At 41.4% G+C, this 20,428-nt stretch overlaps 1 protein-coding gene across 4 annotated transcripts in view; it reads left to right on the top strand.

Annotated features, from left to right (window-relative positions):
- The window catches only part of VPS37A (VPS37A subunit of ESCRT-I), a 109,343-nt gene that overhangs the window by 10,934 nt on the left and 77,981 nt on the right, over positions 1-20,428 (top strand). For 3 of the 4 annotated variants that reach the window (XM_029587117.1, XM_029587110.1, XM_029587104.1), the window contains exon 2: positions 4,059-4,133. In XM_029587117.1, coding sequence (XP_029442977.1) covers positions 4,059-4,133 — 75 coding nt within the window. The remainder of the gene's footprint in view (positions 1-4,058; positions 4,134-20,428) is intronic. The other variant, XM_029587123.1, reaches the window with a different exon arrangement.

Here is a 20,428-nt window from a genome sequence, read left to right as displayed (position 1 = left end):
TTCCATGGTGCTTGCTTCCGGTGGACCAAACCATGTGTCTGTCTGTGTGCTCGATGCATCTTGTTGGAATGTTTTTTTTTTTTTGTGACTTTTATGCATTGAGGAAAGTATCAACAGCTTCAGTGCATTCAATACATCTCTAAAAGGATGGGACCTTGCGCCATGGTACTTCAAGTTCTTTTTCTCTTTGGCTGGCACTGGTTCAAATTCCTTTGACTGGGTCAGTTTGTTTGACAGTATTTTACCTTTGGTGGCATTTTTCACTGGTTCCAAGGAGAGTGCCCATCACACACTCAGCACATGTAGGTTTAGCCAGTCTATATCCTTTTAGTGCAGTGACTGAAGAAGTCAGAGGAGCTGCTGGAGTATAATCCTTAAATCTTAGCTGCCCTTGATTGTTGAGAGCATGGAGATATCCATCTGCTTTGATTAAGTTGATTGTGCTTAGGGCCAAGACGATGGTAGCAGCGTTCATGACTGTCCTTGATGGACATGACCTGCCTGCAGATAGGCAGATTCAAAACCTATGTCTTTTTTTTTTTTTTTTTTAAGTTGAGGAGAAAAGAGACTGAAATCTGCCCATGTGAAGCACAGACAAAAAGACTGAGAAGGTTCTGGGAAACTCACACACATGCTCAGTAGAGCTCAAAAACTACCAGTTTTGAGAGACAGCTCCGTTCAGAGCCGCCAGATAGATGTCACCCACAGATCATGTCTAATTGAGCCCTGTTTATTGATGGTAAATCAGCTCTCACACCTTCTCAGATTAAGCAAGTGACCTTTGCAAACTGTCTACTTCTCGGCGCACACAATTATAATCTCTGAATTAAAATCTTTAAGCGCACACAGGATTAATTCAAACTGTCTGTTTCAAGCACACAAATATACACACATAGCAATAGTTCAACCTTCCACCAGATTTCTTTGAGTTTCCAGCAGCTGCATCTTCTGCTATCTGCACTTCGTAGGGATTTATATAGTATCGGTTAGCTTGCAAGTTCTCTACCAGCTAGAGTAATTCTGGTTGATCTGCTGTTAAATCGTCCATTAGTGTGTGCACATTCCAGTTGCTGCTAGTGAATGGCGCCATCTATTTATACATAGGGATTCCAATTTATCATGGTAATACAACCAGGGTTAGGTAGGGCAGATTATGGAAGAAAGAAGTGTGACCCTAACTAGGACTGATCAATCACCCAGCAGCTGCCAGATTCATGGCTGCTTTTGTCCAATGAAGAGCAGCCCTATGTTCTGAGCTTCCTTGCTTCTACAGCTTCCAGTATATTTCCACCTGCAGCTTTGTTCTCACTTATCACCTCAGGATTTATGCGAATTGGGTTTAAGTAAGGGAAAGTTGCACAGACTCATCCTGCATCTTATCCGGATCTGCTTGAATCTAGTGGAATGACATAGCGAGCCATCTGGATGGCCTGATATGCCTGAAATGATATCATGTGTCAGGGATAGGCAAACTTTTTATTTCTTTTTTTATTTTTTTACTGATTGCTACGTTACTGACTCTTTCCTGCACCGGGGGTATGGTGTTCTATTTTCTGCAAGCTGGTGACAGGAGTCTCACCAGTACTCCAGCCTTCTCAATGGTGTCCGCGTAGGTCTCCTGCTGCAGCTGCCCTCTCTGCCCAGTCAGATTTGGAGGGAGGGAATCAGCCAGGTGGGGGGGGGGGGAGGGAAGAAGGAGTAACAGTGTGGCTCCCTAACCATCCCTGCTCACAAGAGATTGGACTTGCTGTTTATTTCAGAATGGAAGATCTTGGAGCTGCAGTATCGGTATGGTAAGAGTTCTATAGAAATGCTACAGTACAAGAGAAACTGAGAGGGTCAGTCAACCTTCAAAGTTACCAAAGCGGTAACTTTGTCATAGCATTCACAAGTTGCAGTTGTGAGAAGAGGCCTTGTGATATCTTCCTCCTGATTTCATCCAAACAATTGTGCCACATAAGTGGCAAAGACTCTGTTGGTGACTGAGCCATGAGTGAAGATTTTTATTTGTCGAATTTCATTATTTGTTTACCTTGTTTTCAGCATTTATATGTAACTTTTTACCATGACTCTTTACAAAAAGGTCAACATAATAGCAGCACTACCACATAATAATAATTAAAAATGAAATAGTCAGGAAATAGTGAAGATGGGCAGTTTCTGAAAGAGAAATCTTCTGGAGCTTCATAATTGTTTTCTTTTTAATATTTATGCATTAATAGCAGTTGATTCTCTAGTTACTCAGTGCTTCTGGCTAGCTACAGCTGGCAATAGGGGTGTGTGACATATCATGTGTTGCTCTCTTTCTTAAGACTGTCACATGGTGGTATGTGATTGGGCTGATGAGAGAGCTCACAAATCCACTTGGGTTTCGGGTTGTTTTTTTTTGTTTGTTTGCTTTTCTTTATTCCTTTACTTTTTGGACATAAGTTTCCTAAGAGGCAGTCATGTTTCTTATTTCTGGAATGAACTGCCGCTATTAGAATGCAAATACACCAATGTCTCTCTACCTCTCATTTCATTTTTATAAAAGTAAAAAAAGCTGTGGTAGCATAGTAGATGACAGCAGAGTTCTGTGCCATTCTGGGTAGATGAATGTATAAATTCCTGAACTTAAACTAGTGCCAGTTCCTTCTCATCTTTTACAACTGCCCTCCTATATCTATCCAAGTCATGGTTAGTCTGGGCTTTGCTGGTAGGCTAGTCCAGGTATTATAGGGTTTTGGTTTTTTCCCCCTCTTTGGTTCTCACAAGGTTTCCCTTTCATGTCTTGCCATCAAGCTTTGTAATACAAATGGCCAAACTATAAACAAAAACAGGAAGAGGAGAAGCAGAATTTTGAGGAAAAACAAAGGAAGATAGGGAGATAGAAGTGATGTTGTGTGCTGCTGCAGTATTCCTTTGCACTGTATTGTTCCCGTCATTCTTGACTTGTGTGTGTCATGTTTACCCATCATACCAAGGACTGTTTTGTCTAAATGAGCAGATGCATTTGATTTTGTGTCCCCCATTGGGGTGGGGGGGTCAGTCACTATACAAGAAGTTAAGGCAGAGAAGATGGTGGTTGAGATGCAGGAAATGTAGCCTTAAAAAGCTTCTACCATAGGCCTCCTTGAACAGCTAGAAAAAATGTTTATCTGCTCAGAAAAATACTGAACTTAAAAAGCAAGCAAATCACATTGTGCAAGTAGTGCAGTACTGGAAAGATATAAGCAGAAATGCATTTCCTCCAGTACTATACAAAATACAAAGAGATGAATGTTTCCCAAAGCTGAGAGAGAAAATTGAGTACTTACCCTAAAAGAGTGGGCAGGAAAAACTCTGTATAATCCTGGGGGAAACAGGAGAAACTGCAACAAAATGTTTTGTATCCTGTTACCAAGTCAGAAATGTAACCTGACCAGAGATAAAACTGGCCAGCATCAGAATCTAAAAATTGTCTTGTTTTGCCCTTTTTGTGCTGTGTAATTTTTATTTTTCTGTTTAGTCTATAATCTGGTTTTATTTTAACCACATTATTTTGGCATTGTACACATTGTCATGCCAATATACTGTAGTTTCCTGAATCTGAAATTTTCTAAATTCTAGTCAATTTCTGTTCAAATCTCAGCAGCAATAGAAGTTCAATCTTCCTCTCAAAAGCAAGAGAATTAAGCACAGGTACTGCTTTATGTTAATGAATAACTTGGCAGGAAAGTCTTCCCCCCACCCCTCCAATAAGAGGAGAGTACATTTAAGAGAATATGGAAGTTGGATGGGATCATTGGAGTTTTCTACCAAATTCTAAGCGGATTAAAATATCCACAAGTACTAAGCCAAGACTGGAGCTCTACTTCTTTAGGATAGAGGAAATGATTATTCTTCAGTTTGTTTCAGAGAGATTTTTTAAAAGATTGTTTTTTTTGTAGGCTTTGCCATTTCTATGGTCTCATTGAGATTTGCCAGGTAACAATGCTAAATGAAAAGCTACAGACTGCTGGTTGAGCTATTTCCATGTTCTTGTGCTTTGTACAGTTGTATGTAAAAGCCAGTATTAATCTCACTTTTTCTTTGAACAGCATAGCTGAAATCCAGAAAGATGTGGAATACAGACTACCATTCACCATAAACAACTTGACAGTTAGCATTAACATGTGAGTAAACCAATGTTAATTTAAGTACAGCTATGGAATATAATTTCCACTGCCAGTCCTAATCTCTGGAATTCACTCCCACCAGACCTTAGAATTGAACAATCGACTCCCACCTTTAAAAAAAGACTAAAGACCTGGTTGTTCAACCAAGCATTCTCTTAATTTCAAACTTAATACCTAAGCTTTGATCTCCAGGAAGGTCCACTACTTTGTATATAATTACCCTTAAGTTATTATTTTTATTTTCTCCAAGTTCTATTTATCCTGTTCATTGTAAGACATTATTCTAAATACTGTCAAACTATTGTTGTAATGTAAACCGAAGTGATTAATAACTTTGTTACCAGAACTTCGGTATATAAAACTGTTAAATAAATAAATATATAAAATGTAAAAACTGTGCCATAAAAAGACATAAAGGACTTATGGTATACAGTATCCACTGTGAACTCTGTGGATACAACTTCTGAACCTTTTGTAAATGGAGGTTTACTGAATTATTTGTGGAGCTGATACTTTTTACAAAAAAAAAATTTATATTACATGAGCCAGTTTGCAATAGAAATGTTGAACATTTTCTCAGAAGAATTCTTTTTGCCAATTCTTTGTTAAACCAGAAATATTCCACTTCTTCTTTGTGATTCATAAAGTAGACTTTGCCTTAGTTACAGATCAGAAGGTGCCTGTAATTGGTGCTGCTTATTCAGTGATGCTGTTAAATTGTTTTCAGTTTTCATTTTACTTAATGCTTATAAGTCCTGAAAGCACATTAATGCACCCAAAAAACTGGGAAACCACATGCTAAGTCCTGGCTTCCTTTGTCATACTAACAATAGTAAATGATGGCAGAAAAAAAACCAAATGGTCCATCCAGTCTGCCCAGCAAGTTTTATTTACGGTATTTAGTTTCAATTTTTATTCTGTTAAGGGGAGTAACTGCTGCTCCGAGCAGGATAACTTTTATCTTACTTTCCATCCTTTGTCCACCAGGTATCATCTGTGTTTCTCTCAAACTCCTTTTTTTGAATTTCATTACAGTTCTCATCTTAACTACCTCTTCCAAGAGGGCATTCCATGCATCCACCACCCTTTCCATGAAGAAATATTTGACCCCCTAGTTCTACAGTTTTTTGGTTTTTTTTTCTTTCCAATGGAAAAGGCTCGTTTTTTAGTTTTTTCCCTTGCATCATTTATATCCTTCAGATATTTAAGTCTGTATCATATGCCCCCATCCCTTCTCTCCTCCAAGGTATGTATATGTTTAGGTCCTTCCGTCCATCTCACATGGCTTTAGATGCAGACCCACGCATTTTGGTTGCCTTTCATTGGACTATTTCGATCCTGTCTATATCCTTTTTTTTTTTTTTTTTCTTCAAGATACAGTATCCAGAACTGAATACAGTACTCCAGTTGAGGCTTCACCTGTACAGGAGCAATATCACCTCCTTTTTCCTGCTGGTTATGTCTCTTTCAATGCAGCCAGCATTCTTCTGGCCTTAGCTACCACCTTGTGACATGGATGATCTGAAAGCAGCAAAGCAATCACTATCACCTTGAGTTCTCTCTCAGTCCATGCACATCAGTCTCTCGCCTCCCTTCATATATAGCTCCTTTAGATTTCTGCACCCCAGATGCATGACTCTGTGCTTCTTGACAATGAAGCCCAGCTGCCAAGAAGTGCAAGAGTCATGTATCTACTCATTTGATGACTACTTACATTTTCATAGATCACTTTTAATTCTCTCCACTCCTTCAGGAGTGTCCACTCTATTGCAGATGTTAGTGTCATCCGCAAAAAGACAGACCTTTCTTTTTAACCCCTCCACTGTCTCTCACAAAGATATTGAACAGAACCGATCCATGAGGCGCCCCACTTATCACTTTTCTCTCCTCAGAATAGGTTCCATTTACCACTATTTTCTGCTGTTGGTTGTCGGTCAACCATTTTTTAATGCATTCTATCTCCTTGGGACCCATTCCATGGTTTCTCATTTTGTTCCTGAGCTTTCTGTGTGGGACAGCATTGAAAGCTGCTTTGAAATCCAGATAAATCATATCATATATGTGCTCGCTTTTGATCAATTCTCTAGGTGCCCAATCAAAAAAAAATCATTTTGACATAACTTTCCTCTAGTAAATCCATATTGCCTCAGATCCTGCAACCCACTGGATCATAAACAACTATCCTTTTCTTCAGCTGCATTTCCATTAATTTTCCCATCATTGAGGTAAGACTGACTGGCCTATAGATTCCAGCCGACTCTCTGCTCCCACTTTTGTGAAGTGGATCATGATCACCCTCCTCCAATCTTATGCACTACTCCAGTTTTTCTAAGGATTTTATTGAACATGGCTGTTCCCTACCTGGTACCAAGTTTCAGAAACCTTATTAATCGAGCACGAAGAAGCCTCTGATTAAGTTCTGCTTTATGGGATCTGCCAGGTACTTGGGATCTGGATTTATCACTGTCCGAGATGAGATGCTGGGCTCATTGGATCTTGATCTGACCCCAGCATGGCAATTCTTATGTTAGTTTCTTAAATTTAAAAAGAAAAAGATATATGTTCAAGCAACCTCGATATTCACCACAGCTCTTCACCTAGTGGAGGCCCCAAAGTCTGAAAGTTGCACTAAAATAAGGGAGCCTGTGCAGAGAGAGAGAAGTTTTGTGGTGCAACTTTATAAGAGCTGAAAAGGATCAACAGTAAATTTTTAAGCCTGCTAGGAGAGAACTACTGTATTCTAAACAGGACAGAAAAACAGCATGGATGAGTGTCCAGTCTGAAAAGAGGAAATCTCATAAAGCTTTGAACAGTTGAAGATAGAGAATAGTGCAGGTAGAAGTAAAAAGGGAGTAGAGAGAGATGAGTTAACAATTACCACTATGTTATTGACAGAAAAGGCAAAAACAGTCAATAAAGAGGGAGAAATCGAGAGGTTTAAGGATTAACAGGAGCAGCAGGAAAGTAAGACTTTGATTTTGGGAGGATTCAGTGTTGAGAAGTAATGTGTTTTCAGGGGGAAACTGTAAATATGGAGGGGATTGATTGCAAATGGAAGGCAAAAGGATAAGAAAAGGAAATAAACTTTGGATATCAGTAAAACTATGGCGTGAGTAACCAAAGGAGGAAATCAGAATACCAATACTGAGTATAAATGGAGAAGAGTAATGGGACTAAGACCCCCAAATAACACGAATAAAATTAAGAAGATTAAAAAAAAATGTTAATGAGCACCATGAAGGTGCAGAGAGAAACCAACTTCTGAGCTAGAAAAGACAATGCAGCGAGAATAGAGAGAAAGTTGGTGTCGACAGAGAGGTCTTGAATGAGTAGATGTGACTCGGTTATTTACACTTTCAAATAATAGAAGGACTAGGGGGCACTCCATGAAGTTAGCAAGTAGCACATTTAAGACTAATTGGAGAAAATTCTTTTTCACTCAACGCACAATAAAGCTCTGGAATTTGTTGCCAGAGGATGTGGTTAGTGCAGTTAGTGTAGCTGGGTTCAAAAAAGGTTTGGATAAGTTCTTGGAGGAGAAGTCCATTAATGGCTATTAATCAATTATACTTAGGGAATAGCCACTGCTATTAATTGCATCAGTAGCATGGGTTCTTCTTAGTGTTTGGGTAATTGCCAGGTTCTTGTGGCCTGGTTTTTGGCCTCTGTTGGAAACAGGATGCTGGGCTTGATGGACCCTTGGTCTGTCCCAGCATGGCAATTTCTTATGTTCTTATGTTCTTATAAGCAAGCAGACAAGTGTAGACAAGGACCAAGAGAAAACAGAAGTGTAGATGAGGTCCTGTTCAGTACAATATGAGGGCCAAAAACCTGCTTGGAAGGGGTCCGAAGTACTGGTAAGCAGAAGGAAATGGAGTCTCATTTAAAAAAAGATATTGATGCATTGGAGAAGGTACAGAGCAGGGTGACCAAAATGATAAAGGGGATAGAATGACTCCCCTATGAGGAAAGGCTAAAGAGGTTAGGGCTGTTTGGCTTGGAGAAGAGAGCTGAGGAGGGCCATAAAATCATGAGAACTAGAATGGGTTAATGTAAATTGATTTACTCTTTTAGATAATACAAAGATGCCATGAATTAGCAAGTAGAACATTTTAAAAAAATTGAAGAAAATTCTTTCACCCAACGCATAATTCGTTGCTTGAGGATGTGGTTAAGGCAGTTAGCTTATCTGGGTGGAAAAAATATTTGGACAAGTTCCTGGCGGAGAAGAACATAAACTGTTATTAGTCAAGTTGTTCTTATGAGTCTGTTCACACAGGAACCTTCTAGGGGAAAGGAGGAAGACAAATGGGATGACAGCCTGAAACAGAAAAAAATGTGGACACAGTAGCAGAGTTGAATAAATTTGGTACCATGCTAGAAGTGAGAGCAGAATTCAGGAGACGTGAATTGGTACATTTTAAGAGTGGCAAATGTCAAGATGAAATTGGAAGGTGAGAGAGAAATATTGCCACCCATTATTTGCCCAAAACTTATTAAAATAAGCATTTAAATTGCCAAAAGGAGCATAGAATGTATATCCCAAGTCAATAATTTAGAGGTGCATGCAACAGATAAATCAAAGAAGGATGTAATGTCTGACCACAGTAATGAACTAGATATTGGAAGGATATGTGCACTCTGACCTTGAGCAAGTCATTTTATATACTGATTCCTGTTTATCCATTTATAAGTGGGTATTCAGCAAGGGACACAGAAAATTTGCACTTGTTCTGCAGTTTTCTTGTGTCTTTGCTTTCTTTCCTGCAGTTTTTTATTTTTCCTTTGAAGGGTATATTGAATCAAGCTTCAGGATATCTCTTCCTACAGATCTGAAGACCTAAACTGTGAGCAGGCAGAGTAGCAGGAAGACAGTTGAAAAATGTTGAGAATCCAAAAGGGAGCATTAGTAAGACCATCAGAGGAATATTAAGACATTTTAATACTGAAGAATTGTTTCTCAAAGGACAAGCAGGGTAGCACTCTCCTCCCAAGAAGACTCCTCTTGTGTCCACTCTCCTTCCAGAGATCATACCAGGCTGCTTCATTCTCCACCTCCAATCACAAATACATTTCCTGTGGAAAATCTGCTCACTCCCAGTGAGGCCCATATAGTTTTATTATTGGCAGTCTTTGAAGAAGAGCTGGGCTGAAGGATTTGTGAGGCTCTGTCTCACCACATCTCACTTCAGTGCATCAACTGTGATGCGGATGGTGCTAGAGCTAGTCCTTTAAGTCTTTAGAGCACTAGGTGCAACTGAATTGTGTTGCAGTGTCCCAAGATGACAGAGTAACAGTAACAATGCAGGCTGCCCAGATGTACAGCCTGCATGGGATGTACTGGAGAAGGAAGCTTCCCCTGTGCCCTGTAGTACCTCAGAGTCTAGGCCACATCTGTTATCTGAAAGTCCTAAGGGAGGGTGGAGTTTGACTTTATCAATTTCTGAATCAGAGTCTGAGGAGTCCTAAGTCTATTCTTGTAGGTCTGGGGATTTCTCTGATCTGTGATATATCCAGAGGTATCCTTTACCTCCACAGACAAGGAGTAAATCCCTAGCAGAGAGCTTTTTCAGATTTCATACAACTGACTAATGCCATTTGTTAAGCGCCAAACACGCTTATGGTGCTTCTCCATGGACACAAGGATACCATACCAAAATTTGTAGAAACAAATATCAATTTTTTATTATATCAATAAGCAATACAGGTACCCATGGGAGGTACAGATGGCATGACATCTGCTTATGAGAAGGCAAAAAACAACAAGGGGACAACCTTATGTCGTGGAAGGATTTTATTATCTAGAGCCCGACTCCGGCCGAGTTTCGCCAATTAAGGCTGCATCAGGGGCTCAGGTTGCTTCAGATGGTTACATAACTACTTAAGCAATCTTTCATGTAGTAAGAAAGTAGCAATCAAAAATCCTTAGTCTTATAGGCGACTCACACTGCTTCGAAGAACGAAGTGTGTTAGTCTAGGTATTCAGTTGTCTATGTCCCAAGTTGGAAAATATGACTAACAGAAATTTTCTATTCCCCAAGTCAAATCGCCAAAACAATGTTTTTTGCCTTGGCTACGTGGGACTGCCTTCCGATTTGTTTCATTGGATCTGCTTATGAGAAGCACTAACCTCTGTCTCAGTTTGTTCATTAGTTACCTCTGCCTGTTTCATCTATAAAAAGAAATCTCAAGAAATTCCATTTGAGTTGGAGGTAGATGAGCCCATGGCATCTGTTTTGGCTTTTTAAAATGTGTCTTAAAGTAACAGATGGAAATGCATTTCCACCAGGTCCTTGGCGATGTACAGATGAGAATATGGCAAGTCCCTTCTCTCTACCTCCAGTTAGAAGGAAGACATCATATATCCAGAAGTCTCTTGGATTTGGGGGAGCCCCAGCCTCTACACAATTGGTGGTAGTCACTTGTGAAGAAAAGTTTCTCAGAATGCTACACTTAGTTACCACATAGCTTCTTACTAGATCTTTATGGTCCAGTATATGCATTCCATAATGGAATGGGCAAGAATAAACCAGATGAATTTGCCTAATGGGCTTGGGAGAGGATTGTGGAAAGCAATCTGGTTGCAATACGGCATTCAGGGTCTTTGTCATGGCTATTGGTGCTTGCAGGCTGTCACAGCTACAAGCATTAGACCTTAGAATAGGTGTGCAGGATAGACTCTTGGATGTACCATGCAGTAGAGAAAATCTCTTGAGCGAAGGTTAAAGAAGCAGCGGATCAAATTTAAACCATCTTTGCAGTTGCTACTTTCACCTTCTAAGGAGATTTTCAGGCAGGCCACCAAAGAGACTCTTCTGTCCCCTGAAGAGGCATTTTCTTCCACTTTCTCATCCCCTGGCAGCAGGGTTCTTGCCTTCATCCTAGAAAGTGCAGAGGCCCAAAGCCCTAGGCAGACTCCCATTTAAACTTGGGATGGGGTTCTGACTGGATCCAGAATGCATAGCCAGCATCTTGGTTTCTATTCCAGTGGTGGTCCTCCTCGGGGAAAGGTTGAACTTTTTCATAAAGTATTGGTTCACTCCCCTCAAGACAGCAGAGTCCTTCAAATTATATAAAATCAAGATCTTATTTGGATTGGTAGAATATAAATATTTAAAAAGGTTACAAACTTTTTTTTTTTTTTGGGGGGGGAATTCTTCCAAATAGCTTATCTAAGCTCTTGGCCTAGCTGTCATCAGAACATGATATGTCTGGAACTCTCCTCCCTTTTTTGCAATCCAAAGCAATCCAACCTGTTCCACCACAGGAGAGAGGGAAGAGATTGTACTCAAAGTGTTTCCTGATCCCAGAGAAAGAAGGGCCTATACCACCTAGATCTAAGGACCTTGAATAAATTTCTTTTGAAAGAAATATTGAAGATAATTTCCCTGGGCTTTTGATTCTATCCCTTTCAAAAGAGAATTGGCTTATGCTTTCTAAATCCCAAATGCATATAATCACATAGAGAAGCATCTTGTGACTTGGATGTATTTCAGATTTTTAATAGGAAAATATCTTTTGGTGCCATGTACTGCTGTTTAGGCTAGCATCAACACGAAATGCGTTCACCATATATTTAGTTGCTGTGATGGCTGCATATCTTCACAGACTGGTACTGCATATGTATCCCTATTTGGAGGATTTTCTGGTCAAGACCACATCTTCGCAAGTAGCAAACAAATCCATGCACATAACCATCTGGGTGTTGGTGTCACTGGGGCTTATTTTAACCTACCCAGAATCCTCATTTGAGCCAGTCACCTTGTGAAGAAGTTGAATTTTATAGGATCTCTGCTAGACACGACTCGGCAAGAGCCTTTCTCCCCCATAGAAAGGTTTATCACTTAGTTTCTAATTTTACTGTGGACAAAATCTGCAGACATCAACTTGGGATATGTTGGGCTTCATGGCCTCAACTGTTCTTGTCACATCTACTGCACATCTCCATATGAGACAAGCTCGATGTGTTGTGCTTACAGCCCCCATTACGGACATGGCTTGTAAAGGAAAGCAGTGAAATACTTTTGATGTATCACACATGAAGTTGTCATTCTTGTTCTCCTAAGCTTTTGATTTTTGGTCATAGGCAGTTTTATAATTACTAACATAAGCATGACATTTGTGCTTTAGCCTTGGACTTGTTTTCTTGGATATGCACATGCAGTGAATTAGGTAAACATGCTGAGCTACAAGGTTATAGAACAGATATAAGGCCAGTTGACTTCCAACTTAATTGTGAGCCATAGATAAAATCATTTACATATGAGGTGAGGATAATTAGCATAGAGGCCAAGAGCAAATTACCATTTGGCCATTTAAATTATTGGTTTATAATAGAAAGCCAATCCCTCAAAATCTACATATTTTTCCTGAGATCTCTAAGCTTACCCAGCAAAGGAGACAAGCTTTTTTAGCTCTCAGGAAAGATACCTTTGATTTAGGGGCTTTTCGTTTTATATTACCCCTGTAAAAATTTTGTAAAGTTACATTCAGATACTTTTGGTTGTTTTGCTCCTGAGCAGCAATAATCCTTCCTTTAATGCTAGGAAAATAATTACTTCTCCAGTTCTGCCTGATCCTTAGTTATTAGAGACCTGTATTAATATAAGGGGGCCCTTACTTGCTATTAGCCTTTCTTTTGAGTTGCTTCTTGTTACTCCCTGGATTTACTTCCTGTCTCTATTTTTTTCTGTTTCTTTTCTATTTGGGGATGATGATGTTTTGTTTCCAGTATGTCTTATAGAATATAATGGCAATGTATTTAACTTGAGTTATGATTGTTTTCTTTTTTTTTTTTTTATTATCCTCATATTGCCTTTACAGAGATTATGATGCTTTGTTTCTCCCAGGACAAGCAGGATGGTAGTCCTCACATATGAGTGACATCAGACTGAGCCCTGACACGGAATACTTTTTGTCAAAGTTTCTAGAACTTTGTCTGGCACACTGAGCATGCCAAAATCCCTGTGGCCACAGGGGTCTCCCTTCAGTCCTTTTTTTTTTCTGTGCTGCAGTTTGCCTCGTGGGTTAGGAGCTCTGTGAGATTTCTCTCTCTCATCTTTTTTCCTCATGGAAAAACTTGAAGTTTACTTCTTTAAAAGTTCCCTAATAGGGATTATTCATTCCTGAGGGCTGCCATGCTCCGGGAGTTCGAGTATCATTACCTGGGGCTGCATACCCAGAGATTTCAAGATCTTTATCTGCCTTAGCAGAGAGTTCAAAGAGAAGGCCGGCACTTCACAATTCTTTAACCTTTTAAAATCTTAATTTATTACCTTGTAATAGAAAACACTCACAGTCTTAGTATTTTTCAATAATACTATTTATTATAGAAAAGCCAAGTAAAGCCAGGAGGAAAGTACAGGAAAAGATACAGGTAATCTTGGGAGTGACTTATAACGTCTAATGGTGACATATCAGTCTTCTCTCCCTTTTAGTTACACATCACAGTCTTATATACAGAATTTCGCTGACAGTGTTCTATGGGATGGCCCCCCTTCTTGGAGTGGAGAATTACTGAAACTTGCTCATACTAGAAAATACCAGGTGTCCTTATCTCTGTAACAAGGTCTTGAATTGCAGACAGTTCACAGCCTCTGTTTCTCTTACTATGGTTCTTTTTGCCTGCTCATAAAGACAAATACATTCCTTTCTCTTAGGAAAAACTGTTTCATTAATTTCATCATTTAATTGTTTTAATCCTTAGTTAACTATTTAAATACAGAGTATTATCAGGGTCTCCCATCGCGCTCCGTTCCCTCTGACGCTCGCTGAGTACTTTTTTTCCCCGTGTCTCCGGTCTGTTCCTGCTGCCTTACCATTCGGTTCTCGCAGGTTCCCGACCATTACGTGCCCTCTTTTTCGGCATGGCAACCGGGTTCAGAAAGTACCCAGAGTGTCTGTGAACAGTGTCCATCACAGACCCTCACACTGTGTGTGTTCTGTACCTTGGCCCAAAGCACAATGTCCGCCGGTGTCCTAATTGCGCCCAAATGACTCCAAAAGGCAGGCATGCCCATCTTGATAAGATGGAGACTCTCTTTAAATTAAAGTTAAAACCATCGACTTCTGCCCAGTCATCACTGGCGATTAAGGGTCCTTCCATCGACAAACTTTTCCGGGAGAAGCAGGGAGACGGTGACCATCCTTCACTGACGCCATCCAGGCATTGGTAGCGTCATCCTCGGTGCCGGGGAAAGACCGGACCGAGCACCAGGGGAAGCATCGCCATAAGACAGGATTCCATGCCCTGTGCTGGCACAGACATCACAGCGACATCGATGGCCATCGAGCCGCCTTCGAAGAGGGCCTGGGGAGAGGAGCCCCCATCCTCCTCTGCACCAGAGACCCTGGGGCATTCCCCACAGACATCTGTGCCGGGTACTGAGCCTCCACAAATTCCTGTGGAAGGGCCAGTAACGCCTAGCCTGCCTCCCCCTGTAGCTGCACTATCCATACCAGCTTTCAGGGAGGAACTGGATGTCCTTGTCCGCCAGGCAGTCCTTGATGCCTTCCGAAGCCTGCAACCGCCATCGATGCCGGCCCCCATACCGGCACTGATCCCAGAACCATCGATGTTTGCACCGTTGCTGGACTGACTCAGTACCCTCATCGGTGCTTTCCTGACTCAGCCCATTCCATTGGCATCGAATCGACCATTGAGACCTCCGCAGCTCCCGATACCTATTGAGGAAGACGACACAAATTCCAGTCCAACTCTAGGTCCATCAGGGCACTCGGGACCTAAACATCCACCGTTCCCCTCGATGCCATCAATTCCATCAAAGCCTCCATTGATGCCCATGCACCCTGGAATGTTGGACATTCTCCCTCCCTTAGAACCATGGGAGGATGTGGACAAGATACCACTACATCAGAGGACTTGCTCTCAGAGCCTTCTTCTCCAGAGGAAAGACGGCAGTCTCCTCCCAAAGACCTTTCCTTCGCCAACTTTATCAAGGAAATGTCCGACATAATCCCCTTCAACCTAAAGACTGAAGAGTACACCTGTCACAAGACCTTGGAGGTTCTGCAGTTTGTTGATGCCCCCAAGGAAATTATGGCCATTCCAGTGCATGAAGTCCTGCTGGATCTCCTACATTGCCTATGGGACCATCCTGGCACTGTTCCACCAGACAACAGGAAAACAGAAGCAACATACCTAGTACAACATGCCCCAGGCTTTCAGAAACCATAACTGCCTCATCAATCTGTTGTGGTGGAATCCGCACAGAAGAAAGCTAAACAGTTACGTCCACATTCCTCAGCTCCCCCCTGGTAAAGACCAGAAGTTCCTAGATGGGCTGGGTCAGAAAATCTTCCAAGGCTCCATGTTGGTATCCTGTATAGCCGCCTACCAACTGTATATGACCCAGTACCAAAGAAACCTTTGGCAGCAAGTCCAAGATTTTGCGAACCCCTTTCCTCAACAGCAGCAAGAAAGCTTGACTGCCATCATCCACAAGGGGTTCGAAGCAGGGAAGCAAGCGGTAAGAGCAGCATATGACTCCTTCGAGACTGCTTCCCAGTTGTCAGCAACAGGAATCAGTGCTAGAAGATGGGCCTGGCTGAAAGCTTCTGATTTAAGACCTGAAGTCCAAGATAAGCTTGCTGATATCCCGTGCACTGGAGACAATCTCTTTGGAGATAAAATACAGGACACAGTGGCTCAGTTGAAGGACCACCACAAGACCCTACATCAATTGTCTACAGTCACTACGGATGCTCCCTCCTCAACCCGCAAAAGCATGAGAAGGGGCCCCAGAAGACAATTCTACCGCTCATGCAAATACTATCCTCCTGCATCTCGAGCGAGACCAGCCAGAGTCCCTCAGGGGGGACATACACGCCAGCCTAAAGCACCCAGAGCACAACCAGCCCCACAAGCTGGTCCAGCCTCCAGTTTTTGATGCATTTCCAGAAAACAGCGTCCACTCTTCAATGAACCCAAACCCATAAATACCCATAGGAGGTTGATTGCGCCACTTCAAACTCAACTGGCGTCTCATAACAGATCAATGGATAATATCCATCATAACCCAGGGATATCGTTTGAACTTCCTCACAGTACCTCCGGACTCTCCACCCAATCCACTGTGGGCCTGAAAAGACCACACATTGCTTCTAGAGTCAGAACTCACCCTTCTGCGAACCAGGGCTGTGCAAGCTGTCCCCCTGACACAGAGGGGCAAAGGGTTCTACTCGTGCTATTTTCTGATTCCAAAAAAATCTGGCGGTCTCCGCCCCATCCTAGACCTCTGCAATCTCAAAAGCTTTCTTCAAAAAGAAAAATTCAGGATGGTGTCTCTCTGCTCCATGCTTCCCCCTACTACTGCAAAGAGATTGGCTTTGTTCTCTGGAACTTCAGGACACCTACGTGCACATTGCCATATACCCACATCACCGCAAATACCTGCGCTTCATAGTGGGTCACAAACATTTTCAATACAGAGTTTTGCCATTCGGTCTGGCCTCAGCGCCTCGACTATTTACAAAATGCCTAGCAGTGGCTGCCGCACATAGACGCAGAAGCACTGTACACGTATTTCCTTTCGTGGATGACTGGCTAATAAAGAATTGATCCAAGCAAGGAGCTCTCAACTCTTTAAAGCTCACTACGAATCTTTTACACTTGCTAGGATTTCTGAACAATTACCAGAAATCCCACTTGAATTCATCTCACCTCCTTACCCTCATCAGAGCAGATTGTGATACCACAGTCGCAAAGGCCTTCCTGCCTAACGACTGCGCAGTCATGCTTTCCAAATTGGCTATATCTCTGCGCACATACAAAACAGCCTCAGCCCATCAATTCCTCACATTGCTGGGCCACATGGCTTCCACGGTCCACGTCACACCTATGGCCAGGCTAGCCATGAGAATAAGAAAATGCCATACTGGGTCAGACCAAGGGTCCATCAAGCCCAGCTTCCTGCTTCCAACAGTGGCCAATCCAGGCCACAAGAACCTGGCAAGTACCCAAAAACTAAGTCTATTCCATGTTACCATTGCTAATGGCAGTGGCTATTCTCTAGGTGAACTTAATAGCAGGTAATGGACTTCTCCAAGAACTTATCCAATCCTTTTTTAAACACAGCTATACTAACTGCACTAACCACATCCTCGGCAACAAATTCCAGAGTTTAATTGTGCGTTGAGTAAAAAAGAACTTTCTCTGATTAGTTTTAAATGTGCCCCATGCTAACTTCATGGAGTGTCCCCTAGTCTTTCTACTATCCGAAAGAGTAAATAACCGATTCACATCTACCCGTTCTAGACCTCTCATAATTTTAAACACCTCTATCATATCCCCCCTCAGTCTTCTCTTCTCCAAGCTGAAAAGTCCTAACCTCTTTAGTCTTTCCTCATAGGGGAGTTGTTCCATTCCCCTTATCATTTTGGTAGCCCTTCTCTGTATCTTCTCCATCGCAATTATATCTTTTTTGAGATGCGGCGACCAGAATTGTACACAGTATTCAAGGTGCGGTCTCACCATGTAGCGATACAGAGGCATTATGACATTTTCCGTTTTATTCACCATTCCCTTTCTAATAATTCCCAACATTCTGTTTGCTTTTTTGACTGCCGCAGCACACTGTACCAACGATTTCAATGTGTTATCCACTATGACACCTAGATCTCTTTCTTGGGTTGTAGCACCTAATATGGAACCCAACATTGTGTAATTATAGCATGGGTTATTTTTCCCTATATGCATCACCTTGCACTTATCCACATTAAATTTCATCTGCCATTTGGATGCCCAATTTTCCAGTCTCACAAGTTCTTCCTGCAATTTATCACAATCTGCTTGTGATTTAACTACTCTGAACAATTTTGTGTCATCTGCAAATTTGATTATCTCACTCGTCGTATTTCTTTTCAGATCATTTATAAATATATTGAAAAGTAAGGGTCCCAATACAGATCCTTGAGGCACTCCACTGTCCACTCCACTGAGAAAATTGTCCATTTAATCCTACTCTCTGTTTCCTGTCTTTTAGCCAGTTTGCAATCCACGAAAGGACATCGCCACCTATCCCATGACTTTTTACTTTTCCTAGAAGCCTCTCATGAGGAACTTTGTCAAACGCCTTCTGAAAATCCAAGTATACTATATCTACTGGTTCACCTTTATCCACATGTTTGTTTAACTCCTTCAAAAAAGTGAAGCAAATTTGTGAGGCAAGACTTGCCCTGGGTAAAGCCATGCTGACTTTGTTCCATTAAACCATGTCTTTCTATATGTTCTGTGATTTTGATGTTTAGAACACTTTCCATTATTTTTCCTGGCACTGAAGTCAGGCTAACTGGTCTGTAGTTTCCCGGATCACCCCTGGAGCCCTTTTTAAATATTGGGGTTACATTTGCTATCCTCCAGTCTTCAGGTACAATGGATGATTTTAATGATAAGTTACAAATTTTTACTAATAGGTCTGAAATTTCATTTTATAGTTCCTTCAGAACTCTGGGGTGCATACCATCCGGTCCGGGTGATTTACTACTCTTCAGTTTGTCAATCAGGCCTACCACATCTTCTAGGTTCACCGTGATTTGATTCAGTCCATCTGAATCATTATCCATGAAAACCTTCTCCATTACGGGTACCTCCCCAACATCCTCTTCAGTAAACACTGAAGCAAAGAAATCATTTAATCTTTCCGCAATGGCCTTATCTTCTCTAAGTGCCCCTTTAACCCCTCTATCATCTAACAGTCCAACTGACTCCCTCACAGGCTTTCTGCTTCGGATATATTTTAAAAAGTTTTTACTGTGAGTTTTTGCCTCTTCAGCCAACTTCTTTTCAAATTCTCTCTTAGCCTGTCTTATCAATGTCTTACATTTAACTTGCCAACGTTTATGCTTTATCCTATTTTCTTCTGTTGGATCCTTCTTCCAATTTTTGAATGAAGATCTTTTGACTAAAATAGCTTTTTTCACCTCCCCTTTTAACCATGCTGGTAATCGTTTTGCCTGCTTTCCACCTTTCTTAATGTGTGGAATACATCTAGACTGTGCTTCTAGAATGGTATTTTTTAACAATGACCACGCCTCTTGGACATTTTTTACTTTTGTAGCTGCTCCTTTCAGTTTTTTTCTAACAATTTTTCACATTTTATCAAAGTTTCCCTTTTGAAAGTTTAGCACGAGAGCCTTGGATTTGCACACTGTTCCTCTTCCAGTCATTAAATCAAATTTGATCATATTATGATCATTATTGCCAAGCGGCCCCACCACCGTTACCTCTCTCACCAAGTCCTGTGCCCCACTGAGAATTAGATCTAAAATTGCTCCCTCTCATCAGTTCCTGAACCAATTGCTCCATAAAGCTATCATTTATTCCATCCAGGAACGTTATCTCTCTAGCGTGACCCGATGATACATTTACCCAGTCAATATTGGGGTAATTGAAGTCTCCCATTATTACTGCACTACCAATTTGGTTAGCTTCCCTAATTTCTCTTAGCATTTCACTGTTAGTCTCACCATCTTGACCAGGTGGACGGTAGTATACTCCTATCACTATAGTCTTCCCCGACACACAAGGGATTTCTACCCATAAAGATTCAATTTTGTATTTAGTCTCATGCAGGATGTTTATCCTGTTGGACTCTATGCCATCCCGGACATAAAGCGCCACATCTCCTCACGAGTGCTCCTCTCTGTCATTGCAATATAATTTGTACCCCGGTATAGCACTGTCCCATTGGTTATCCTCCTTCAACCATATCTCTAAGATGCCAATTAAGTCTGTCATTCACTGCTATACATTCTAATTCTCCCATCTTACTTCCTAGACTTCTGGCATTAGCATACAAACATTTTAAAGTGGACCTCACTTTAAAATGTTTGTATGCTAATGCCAGAAGCATACAAACATTTTTTTTGTTTGTATTTTCATTCTGCTTTCTCATTGATAGGGATAAATTGGAATCTTTTAGCTCAGGTGAGTTTGTTTTTTTTTAATTACAGGCACTTGGAACCTCACTGTCGGGATGCCCTAATTCTAATGCGTCATTAGTATCCTTTGAAGGTACCTCCTTCCGAACCATGTGCTGCTGAGCAACACTCTGTTCTAATTTAAAAGCTGCTCTAAGGGGAAAACAATCTGCTTTTTAAAGGTTAGCGCCAGCAGTTTGGTTCCACCCTGGTTAAGCTGGAGCCCATTCCTTCAGAAAAGACTTCCCCCTCCCCCCTTCCTCAAAAGGTTCCCCAGTTCCTTACAAAACTGAATCCCTCATCCATACATTGAGATTCTGGAGCTCTGCCTGCCTCTGGGGACCTGCGCGTGG

The sequence above is a fragment of the Rhinatrema bivittatum genome, chromosome 1 (genome assembly GCF_901001135.1).
Source record: "Rhinatrema bivittatum chromosome 1, aRhiBiv1.1, whole genome shotgun sequence".
Classification (NCBI taxonomy): Eukaryota; Metazoa; Chordata; class Amphibia; order Gymnophiona; family Rhinatrematidae; genus Rhinatrema; species Rhinatrema bivittatum.
The sequence above is the reverse complement of the archived record's forward strand: the minus strand, read 5'-3'. Positions and strand labels throughout refer to the sequence as shown.